This window comes from Panthera uncia, chromosome F1 (genome assembly GCF_023721935.1).
Source record: "Panthera uncia isolate 11264 chromosome F1, Puncia_PCG_1.0, whole genome shotgun sequence".
NCBI classification, from domain to species: Eukaryota; Metazoa; Chordata; class Mammalia; order Carnivora; family Felidae; genus Panthera; species Panthera uncia.
In genome coordinates, this window is record NC_064813.1 from 34665330 (window position 1) to 34676452 (window position 11123).

General features: G+C 45.2%; 1 protein-coding gene across 1 annotated transcript; it reads right to left on the bottom strand.

Annotated features, from left to right (window-relative positions):
• Positions 1 to 440: 440 nt before the first annotated feature.
• IL20 (interleukin 20) lies at positions 441 to 2975 on the bottom strand. Its single transcript, XM_049635054.1, has 5 exons — positions 2817 to 2975; positions 2457 to 2522; positions 2210 to 2362; positions 1550 to 1624; positions 441 to 518 (listed from the first exon to the last, which is right to left on the bottom strand). The coding sequence occupies exons 1-5, from the start codon at positions 2973 to 2975 to the stop codon at positions 441 to 443; spliced, it is 531 nt and encodes a 176-aa protein (XP_049491011.1).
• Positions 2976 to 11123: the final 8148 nt, after the last annotated feature.

Here is an 11123-nt window from a genome sequence, read left to right on the forward strand (position 1 = left end):
CACAGAGTGAGATACACATGTCCTTGGTTTAATAAAAATGAATAACACCCTTAGCCACCCCTCTAGAATTTAGAGGGTTTGTTTACTGTACGAAAACGCATAGGTGATAAATATAACCCGTGAATTTTTTAAGTCTTGTCTTCACATACAAAAATAAATAAGTTAAATAGCAAAAATAAATAAATATATTAAGTAATAAATACACCCCACGGTGGAAAAGATCTCATCAAAATCTTATAAAACCATGGTCTCCGTTCAGAGTGGGAACTCCTGGGGACAACCACAATAAGGAAGCAAATAATAAATAAATAAATAATCTCCACAGTGGCCAGCACTACGTTGTACAGCAGCGAGACGGTGGTTGGGGGTCACGCCTTCGCGGGTACCGAGGACTGGGACTCTTGGCCAGCACTATTGCCAGCGGGGTCGTCACCCTCCTCCTAGGCCAGCTCCTCCATCCACTGCAGGAGAATGTCCAGCTCTCCCAAAGCCTTCACCACCGCTGCCTGAGGCGTAAGCTGAAAGACACACACTTCTGTGCTGAGCATCTCATAAAGGGACAACATGTACTCCCGGGTTAATGCTCTCCTTTCACTGGTAGGTCTGCTGGGCATTGCGAGCCCAGTATTCTCTTCAAGATGGAGAGCGTGAAAGACGTTATGGAATCTCAAGATCTCACAAGAGGAAGGAAAATCCTGGAGTCCATTACATAGGGAAACTGAAGCCCAGAAGGTGGCAGAGTTTGGAGTATAACCCAAGCGTCTTGAATCACAGAGATCAAAGTAATTAGACTGTTGGGTTGGGTTTTTTCTTAAAGAAAGATGTGTGTGTGTGTGTGTGTGTGTGTGTGTGTGTGTGTTAGGAGTTGCCTACTGTGCAACTTTAACCGAGCAAATATTTATTGTGTTAAGCACTGGGCTGGCTAAGGATTCAGAGATAAATGGCACAATGCCTACCCACAGGGAATTCAGTCAAGTGAAGGAGACAGAAGCAGACAGCTAAAATGTAGTGTGGTGGATGGAGGCTGGAGTCTCCACAGGATGACGGAAGAGGCACCTACCTCTGAGAGACATAGCCAGTACCTTCCTGGAGGTGATGCTTAGGGTGAGTCTTAAAGGATGAGTAGGAATTAGTCAGTGAGGAGTGGACTTCAAGCCTTCCTGGCAGATGTGCAAAGGCACCAAGGTGAGGAACAGCATGGCATGGGCGTGTGTGAAATTGTGACTGTTTTTGAGGGTACGTATAAGTGGGTAATGTTGGAAAACTACTGCTTCTTGTTTGTACAGCTGGAAGACACAGATGTCTCTGGAGTGACTTGATGGAATTAAGGCCATGCCCTCTTGAATCCCAGAGCGTCTTCCAGAGACCACACCCTTCTAGAGCCTGGATGGGTGTCCCCTGGGTTAAAGCAGAGGGATGGTCCACATGACCTCAGAGGGCAATTGTTGAGGGCTACAGGATTTCTACCGGCATGAATATCTATCCCACCCAGTGGTGATCTCAGTTCGAAAAACACACCCATCCCTACCGAGGCCCAAATTGCATATACCTCTTCGAAGTGACTCAGAATCTGGCTGTATTTCTCCACTGCTTCCTCCCCACAAGGGCATGTCATGTGGGCATGCTGAAAAGAGTGCCACAGAATGATGGATTTTATTAAAGATTCTGATTATCTGCCCTCACCACTGCCACGAAGTAAGGAGAATTCTACTCTTTCACCTGCGTTCCTGTTCCTACTCCATTCTTATGGAAAGCCTTTTCAGACCTCATCATTTTGGATCAGTAAACTACTCACCAGCCAGAAGAGGAGGCCAGCTTTGTAGGCTCACATAGGGAGCTCTTTGTTGGATACCTAGGTCCTATTCAGACCTTGTCTTGATATTCAGCCCCACGGCCCGCTGAGAGGCTGAGGATGCACTAATGTACTGTAGGACCCTTCACCTACAGTGTAACACGTAATTCATGGATAATAGATAATTATCATTAACATGAAATAGCATTTTGCAGTTATGTAGACTTTTTGCATAGGGCCTATACCCCAAAGACAGCAAAACTGAGTTCTTATGACCTGTCACATGATACAATACCAATTATGAGAACGTTTGGTTTCAGTTTTTCTAGCCAGTAAATGGGGATAAGAAAGAGCTTGGTTGCTAAGTCATTGAACTATGTGCGGCGATGGGTCCTTTTACCCAAGACCTTTACTCACGCAGAGCCGGAGGTCCTTCTTGATGGTAAGAAAAGAGTTGGCAAGACTGCTGGTCTTCCGGAGGATATGGTGGTCAGGGGTCTGATAGTTTTTGAAAACCCTGTCCAGGTAGAGTCTCAGTACATGGCGCAGGAGGCAGCACTGATCTGCAGGCTACAAAGGAGACTAGTATGTTGGTGGCATCCGTGGTGGTGGAGATGCCTCCAATTTATATTTCCTCCCACAGTTTTATGGACCAAGCACATACCTTGGTGTCTTGCAAAGACTCAGTCTTCCTCAAGATTCTGATGTCAATGATTTCATCTTTGGCTTGCTAAGTGGAAGAAGGCAAGGCAGGAAAGGACAGGTCAGGGACTGCTGCCGGGTGTTAGACATCAAGACCTCTCTCAACTTTTCCTTGCCACAGCCCAGTGGACAACGTCTCTTGCCAAAACACTTTTCAATTTTGAACTACAGCTCTTTCTTGGGAATGCATCCTCCTGGTATGGGGTCCCCAGCCTGTCTCTTTTTGTGATCCTACTGCCGGGCTCCCAGAGGACAGAGAAGGACAAGTAGAGAAGGAGAGAGGCAGCCACAGGGGCAGGGAGGGGTTGCCTCCTTCGCTTACCACACTGTCCCGTATCTCAGAAAACCCGTTTCGCATTGCCTGAAGGTTTGTGGTGATCACACAACTTCCCAAATGGAGTGTCTTCAGCCCAGCGGAAGGTGTCCAGAAGAGATAAAACACAGCAGAGAGAAGGCAGATGGGAAGACCAGACGCTTTCATCTTGTGCCAGAATCTGAAGACCACGGGAGCTAGGAATTCAAAGGAAAGAGCATGACTTACTGATTTTCCCAATGTCATGTCTGAAGAAGCCAATTCAGTCCAGGGACATGCTTTCCCCAGGTGTCCCCTTGTGAAACTCAATAGCTTTGTCTGGGTTTGGACGGTCTGGCCCATTCATCTAACTTACTAAGAAAAGCTGCTGAGCTGCTGTCCCAGAAGGAGAGACTTCGGCTGCTCGTTCAGGGTCTGTGAGTTGGTGCTACAGGTCCCGACTCCTTTATTCTGTCCCCATCCCAGCCCCATCGTCATTGCCCAGCAGGTAAGGCCTGGAGCAGCAGGCACTTGCAGTGAGTAGACAGAGGATTACATTTCGGGGAAAATGTTAAAACTTGTTTTGCCCAATTGACGTATACAGTCTTCCCTTCCAGAATGCCAGTGTAGCTCACTCTTCTGGTCCCCTTAAGCCCACAGGGGAACTGTGGGAAAACAGAACCTTACAGAAGCTGTTGCTGAGCCACCGAAAACACTTGGGGGAAAATTGCCTGGATTTTATGGCTACCCCCAGGGCAGAAGAGCCTAGCTGTTTGGTATTTGTCTGCGATCGGGTTGGTTATTTCGGGATAATAGATTTATTTCAGCCCCAAAGGCAAATAGAAAGTCAATGATTTCATAACAATCTTACTGCCAGGGAAAGGCAAGATCTGATGGGCAATCAGCCCAGTTACACCTAGCACTTCTCTCTCCCGAGGTGTCTGTGCTCCACAGCGCCCTCTACAGGAAGACTATAGTCAGGCACACCGGAGAGGGACGCAAGAGCGGGCTCTTTCTGGCTCTGCCCAGGTCCCAAAAGAAAGAGAAGAAAGGCAGGAAGGGAACTCATTTCTTCCTGGAATAGACGGCTCCATAGAAGGGCACTTTATAGTGTCTCCTGAGTTTGAAGATAAATTATAATGAGCTGGGATTAGTGTAAGGAGAATGGAGTACTCATCTCAGGCACCGAATATAAGTGGGCACTAAAAGTCTCAATCAACAAGACAAATAATATTTTCATGCGATATCAAAATTAATGAAAAACATATCCATGATGAACCACATATCAACATTTTAAATAACGAGTGAATCTGCCAGTGCCATGCTGAGACATATTGGCTACAAGTTCCCATCAAAATAGGTTGTCCCTATTTGCTCAGGACTGGGCGGCGGGGGAGGGGGGGAAGGGGGGTGTCCCAGGACACAGGGATTTTAGTTTTAAAACTGGAAAAGTCATAGGTAAACCTGAATGAGGTAGTCACCCTACGTCTATGTGACTCTGGACAGGTAAACTCACCTCTTTGAGTTTTGTTTTCTTAGCCCCCCCAAATGAAACAATCACACTTACCCTAGAAGCTTGTTTTGACATTTAAAGACAATGATGCATGATTTACACACCTAAAATATAGCGAGTGATCAATTAATTTTAAATAGAGAATACTGTTAGCTGCCTTGAGCATAGAGGGTATATAGTAAATATACTTTAAATTCAACAATTTGATTAGCATTTCTTGAGCACCATCTTTTTAAATGATTATTTTAATTAAAATTTTTTTAAAATCTTTATTCATTTTTGAGAGATAGAGTGTGAGGAGGGGAGGGGCAGAGAGAGAGGGGGACACAGAATCTGAAGCAGGCTCCAGGCTCTGAGCTGTCAGCACAGAGCCTGACGTGGGGCTCAAACTCACGAACCATGAGATCATGATCCGAGCTGAAGTCGGGCTCCCAACTGACTGAATCACCCAGGCACCCCTATTGAGCACCATCTAAAATATTGTGCTAGGTACTGGTGTGTGAAGATAAACATGATAATTCTCTATCCTCAGGATATTTTGTACTGTTGGAAAGGGCTCCTTTAGACGTGGCCCTGAACACACTTGGGTAAATGATTGGAAGAACCAGGCTGACCTCCAGAACTGTGTGAGTAGTGTAGAGAAAGGGAATTCTCTTACCTGAGTTCAGGAAAGGCTGCTGCTTCTGCTCACCTAGGAGTCTGTCTCAAGCCAAGAGGCTTCCAGTTTTATATACAGGTCACAGAAAGGAAGTGAACTCCTGCAGGTGAGGGCTGGAACTCCCTTGGAATTTCTCTGGTGGCATCGCACTTCCTCCCATTCTAAGGCAGATTAATCTCAGGCTGCATTACCTCAACACTTTCCTCCTAAAGTTTCCTTCCTAGGAGACTGCTAGTTATAGTTTTAGACAAAGTTATAGTTTATCTAGTTATAGTTATAGTTTTTAGATAGAGGATATGCCTGGGGGGCGCCTGGGTGTCTCAGTCAATTAAGCAACCGACTCTTGATTTCAGCTCAGGTCATGATCTCCCCGTTCATGGGTTCGAGCCCACATCGGGCACTGTGCTCAAGTGCTGAGCCTGCTTCAGATCCTCTGTCTCCTTCTCTCTGCCCCTCCCCTACTTGTGCTCTCTCTCTCTCTCAAAATAAATAAATGAACAAACAAATAAATAAATATTTTTTAAAAATTAAAAAAAAAAAAAAAGATGTGCCTCTTTCTTCCCACCTGCCTTCCAGAAGGAAGGTAAAATGGTAATTAGGACAGGAAAGATCCCTGAATTACATAACTGGAAGAGAAGTCCAAAAGCTGCTTTTGCTCCTTCATTATTTTTTTTTTACTTCATATTTTGTAAGATTTTATTTTTAAGTAATCTCCACGCCCAACGTGCTGTTCATGGTGCTCAAACTCACAACCCCAAGATCAAGAGTCTCATGTGTTACCAACTGAGCCAGCCAGGCACCCACCCCCACTTTAAATCCACTTCTCCTTAACCATGTTTCTCCCCAGTGCAGACACCATGGGCTCACTCCTGCCGTTTCTCCTTTGCTTTTGTTAATTTCCACCATTTCCCTTCAACAACGGCTGCCCTTCTTTCCCTCCATTCATCATCAAAGAGTGGATCCCAATTCTTTAGTTTTGAATTATTCCAGGCCACACCAATCTTTTCCTTCTCAGACTTCCAATCACAGATATATCTTTGGCACATGAGAGAGTCTAATATTGCCACCCTTTTTCTTCATGAATCTTAGCCTTTTCTCCCTAAGGATACTGGAAGATTTTCTTAGGGACTAATCCATCAGGTAGGACAACACCTCCTGGCAGGATTAAATCAAAGCACCTGGGATTAACTATACACAATCTTTGAAAAATATCAAGATAGTAGCGATTATACTATATTTCTTCTCAGCTCTTATCTTAATATCTAAGACTCTGAGATCCTGTACTTGAGTTCAGGGAGGCCATGGTTTACAGGGTGAATTTCTCATATTCTTTCATTTTTCTGGATTTCAGTTTATATATCTGTAAAATGAGAGTAATAGAATAGGTAACGTACAAGATCTTTTCCAATTATATTCAATGTCACTATGATTCTCTGCTTTTCTACCTTTTGGGTCAGAGCATTCTTTTTAATGTTTTCCAGAATTTCCTTTAAAATGAAGACTCTAACTTTTCGTTGTAATGCTTGATAAATGCTGAAAATATGTGCGAATATCTAAATATCTCTTGAACTCATGCCTGTTTTTTCATCATTGATGCTAAATAAACTATTTCTCATGATCATCCATAACCATGATTAAAGTAATGAGAAACACGGTCTGACAAAAATACTTGACGTCAAAACCTTCCGATAATATAAGCCGTTCCCATGCCAGTCAATTCCTTTCCTTTAAGCAAGAAGGACCCAATAGCTTTGTTTGAAGTCACCTGTAATGATTAATTAAACTTATTCATGTGCAATCCCGATTCTACTTTAATAAATGAATCTCTCCTTTTCCTACATTGAAATACTTTCTTCTCTTTAAATCCATTGACTAGATCCCATTCCGCTCTCTGTACAGACACCAATTCGACTCTCCTCCTCTACAAAACTGTACCTGCCTCACCCTAACCTCTCTCTCCATTCCCATTTCCCAGGGCAAAATTGGTCCCTCACCTGTGGACCTCCGCTTTACTCTGCATATACTTCTTTTGTACTTATCACAGTTCATTGCAGTTTTTTGGTTGCATATCTAGATCTCTCGCTAGCCTGAGACTCCACGTTCATTTCTGTGGTTCCAAGACTCAACGTCTCCTGGTGGGTGCTCAGTTAATACTTGACTATTGAATGAACATAACGATTAAAATCATTTTTCCAATGGGCACCTGGGTGACTCAGTTGGTTAAGCGTTGGACTTCGGCTCAGATCATGATCTTGCAGTTTGTGAATTCAAGCCCCTCATCAGGGCTCTGTGCTGATGGCGAGGAGCCAGGAGTCTGCTTCGGATTCTGTGTTTCCTTGTCTCTCTCTCTGCCCCTCCCCCTGCCCACACTCTGTCTCTCTCTCTCTCTCTCAAGAGTAAATGAACATTAAAAAAATTTTATAAAATCATTTTTTGGGGGGGTGCCTGGGTGGCTCAGTCAGTTAACTGGCCAAGACTCTTGATTTTGGCTCAGGTCATGATCTCATGGTTCATGAGATCGAGCCCTGCCTGGAGCTCTGCGCAGACAGCACAGAGCCTGCTTGGGAGTCTCTCTCCTCCCTCTGTCCCCTCTCCCCACTCTCAAAAATAAATAAATAGACATTAAAATTTTTTTTTCAATATTTTTTTCTTTATGTTGTATCCCAAAGCCACAGGATCTTAGGCTTGGCTGAACCTAAAAATGGAGACATACAAAGCAATCAGTCATCACCAAATGACCTAAAATCAGAGAGAGATAGGAGGATGGGGAGATGAGGGTAAAAGATAAGCCAGTTTGAAGTCAGAAGTAATATTGGTCATGTTAAGGAATTTGGATTGAATCCAATAGCAGAGAGTTATGCAGGCTTTCAGCAAGGAGCCATGTGATTGGATAGGCACACTAGAAAATCCACCTGAGGCTGAGAAGACAGGGAGGACTAATAGGGTCCGAGGAAGGGCTTTCGCCACAGCGAGAACTAGCACAGCAAAGCTCACCACGTCTTTGAACACCAGCAATAGATTGGCCGGCCGGAGCTGGATTCGTGTAGAGGGGCAGGTGGGAGATCAAGTTGGAAATAGCATCAGGGATCTCATGCCAAGGAAAATGAACGTGGACCTGGAGTCCAGAAAGCTGTGTTCTAGCTCTAGCTTTATCTTCAGCCCACCGTGTGGTCTTGGGGAAACTGCTTCCCTTCTTTGGACCTCAGTTTCCTCATCTGTAAATTATGAGGAAATTCATTAAGTGACTTAAGGTCTTTCCAATTCTGCCTTTTGATACTCTAATTCTTTACCCCCCCTCCTGCCCCCATCCCCCCCCCCCCTTATTGCAGTAAAGCAATAAGGAGCCCTTTTGAAATGTGAAATATCATGGTGGGGGAAGCGACGCGGTCGTAACTGTACCAACCATGAGAACTTCAAGGGCGGCAGAGTGCCTGGCACGTTGTTAGTGATCTGAACAAAGTAGTTGGGGGATGATGCGGCTGTGGTGGAGAAATGGGGGGTACATTTCCTGAGCGCATCAAGCCAACATTGGGAGATAGGGTTTCAAAACCGGGAATCAGCATATAATCAGAGCCAGTGTGATTGTAAAGGTAAGCTGGGCAGAGGAGAGAAAAAATAATCCCTTCTTAGGAAATAAATTCAGCTTCCCAACTAAGCCATTTTGGGGCAGGAAACGACTTTCTAGAAACCGGGACTAAAACCCAGCCGCTCCTTTTTTCCCATGGCAAGTCCTGCGTTCACAGCTCAGGGTTTTCCTGTCTGCAACAACGTCATAGTTGCTAGCACATGGCTTCCTGCCGAGTTGCATCACCTTGCACGGAAACGCTGGGTGTTCAGGTTCTGCTGAAGGAAGAACCTTAGCTCCCTGAGTGGGCAAGTAGAGACTGTTCTCACTCCTGGGCCTGCAATGTGGGAGCTTTGCGGGCCTGCAGCCCCTGGTACCTCCCCTGCTACCCCGCTGCCGGATGGAGATGGGCGGGGCAGCTGACGGCTCTCTGAAGGGTACATTTTCAGTTCCCTGTCCTCAGAGCCTACAAAGTGGGTGACGTCATTTCCTTTTCCTGCGTTTTTCCAACATGCTCTGTTTAACCCACTTGACTCGCTGCCACCCTTGCTCTCGAGATTTCCTATGACATAGCTGGGTCCCCAGTATTGGCTAATTCCTCCCAGCCTCTGCCTGCAAAGCGGGAGTCCCTAGGAGAAGCCTCGCTTTGACTGGAATCTGGGAGGAAAAAATCCACACATGGCCTTGAATTAAGTTTCCTCATCTAGGAGACTAGAGACGAACTTCATTCATTGCCTTTTAATTCCCCACGTTGGGGAATCCAGCACTGAGCTGGATGACCCCAAGGTACCCCAGTGAAAAGACATGGTCTCTTGGAACCTCTTGTGGGATTCCAGAGCATTGCAGGGGAACAGAACCTCTAATGTGGGAGATCCTAACCTGGGAGAAGGTGGATGGGGAAAAAACACCTCTTTTCACAAACCTCTAATTAACATTTAACATTCTCTTTGATTATGAGCATGGGAAACAAATATAAATCACAATAGTATTAGAAGTACCGGTGACTTTGTCACTGATAGAAATCACAAATATTTTTGTATCACATTAGAGTTGTTTCAGACACTTCAAAATAACATTTATACTCATCACTACTTAGGAATGTCCGTAGTTTGGGGGCGCCTGGGTGGCTCAGTCAGATGAGCACCCAATCCTTGATTTCAGCTCAGGTCGTGATCTCACAGTGGTGAAATTGAGCCCCGTGTTGGAGTCTGCTCTGATAGCATGGAGCCTGCTTGGAATTCTGTCTCCCCCCACCCCCTTTCCCCTCCTGTGCTCATGCTCTCTATCTCTAAATAAATAAACAAACAAATAAATAAGAGGGATGTTGGTAGTTTGTAAGCCTGCCTGCTGCTAGATCTTATTAATTAATGCATTAATAAAGAAGCACATTTATTATATATTGCCTATTGTCATTCTATATTTTGGTAGCTGTATTTTAATATAATTGATTTCTTTTATAATTCCACGTACTTTATTTTATGCATTTAGAAACATTATCCTGAGTAGGGTCCACAAGCTTTGCTGTGTGCCAAAGGGGTCCAAAGCACACAGAAGGTTGAGATCCCCGGCTCTAATGGCAAGAACAAAGGCACATGGGTATGTCAACCTCACCTTCCCGACTGTGACGTGAAGTGAGAGAAGAAGAAGGCTATTTCTGGAGATGATGGGAGAGACTGCTTGTTGTCAGGAGTTTCTTAGAAAGTTCAGTCTGTGCTCACGATGGGCATTGAGGGTTGGGGGGTAGAGATTACTTCTTGTCTAAGTTGTTTTCTTGGAGACAGTGTGATTTGAACATCAGTCTGAGGAAGTGCACTCTGAAACCTTCCATTTCTAATAACCGATGTCTGGTTTCCTTTGGTGACATCTAGGTCAATGTTGCACACATCAGACTTGCTTACCTATGTATTCCCCTAACTTTTGGATTCAAAATGCTTTTTCAGGCTCTGGTTCCCTACAGAGATGAAGCTCTCTGATATCGAATAACTGTTCCACTGGACATCATGTCTAGCTCCCTGGGTATAATCCCATTTCCTCAACCCAGTCCCTCCAGAGGTCACTGCCAAGGGGCAGCTCATCCAGAGTTGCACTATGCTCTTCTCGGGCTAGATGTGGGGGATTTGGAGGCATTGAGGAAGTGAAGAAGAGGTTGAGTCAGTACTTCTGGAGTTCTTTCTCCCTGCTCACAGGACTGCTGGCCCAACAAAACTGAGAACTCCCTGCCCGAGAGGGAAGGTGCTACTTCTGGCCCTGTCAGAGCAGACAGCACCCACAGCCTGCACAGTCAAGACCATGATGCTTGCAGATGAGCAGGGACCCGGGTTAGCAAGATACCCAAAGGGCTGGCCGGTCCAGGAAAGTGACGAGAGACACTGACCTTCTGGCTTCAGGATGTGGAGTTAAAGACCATAAGACAACAATCTGGGCAAAATCAAAACCAAAGCCAGGGAGGCCAGACAAAGGGGAAAACTGACTCCTCGCTCTAGGCTAGAAACAGGAACACCAAACAGATGTGTCCTTAGAGGTCAAGGAAACCCAAGAGTGTCCTAAAGCCAAAAAGCAAAGCCATAGGTTTCTTCCAAGAAGGAGCTGCCTAGACATCTG

What these genes read in the sequence shown, in the direction of transcription:
- IL20 (XM_049635054.1), bottom strand. Translation starts at nt 2,975, where the DNA reads ATGAAAGCGTCTGGTCTTCCCATCTGCCTTCTCTCTGCTGTGTTTTAT. An exon ending in AGTCTTTGCAAGACACCAAG is followed by an intron (nt 2,363 to 2,456) that starts GTATGTGCTTGG and finishes TCTCCTTTGTAG; the next exon opens with CCTGCAGATCAGTGCTGCCT. An exon ending in TTCTGAGTCACTTCGAAGAG is followed by an intron (nt 519 to 1,549) that starts GTATATGCAATT and finishes TGTGTCTTTCAG; the next exon opens with CTTACGCCTCAGGCAGCGGT.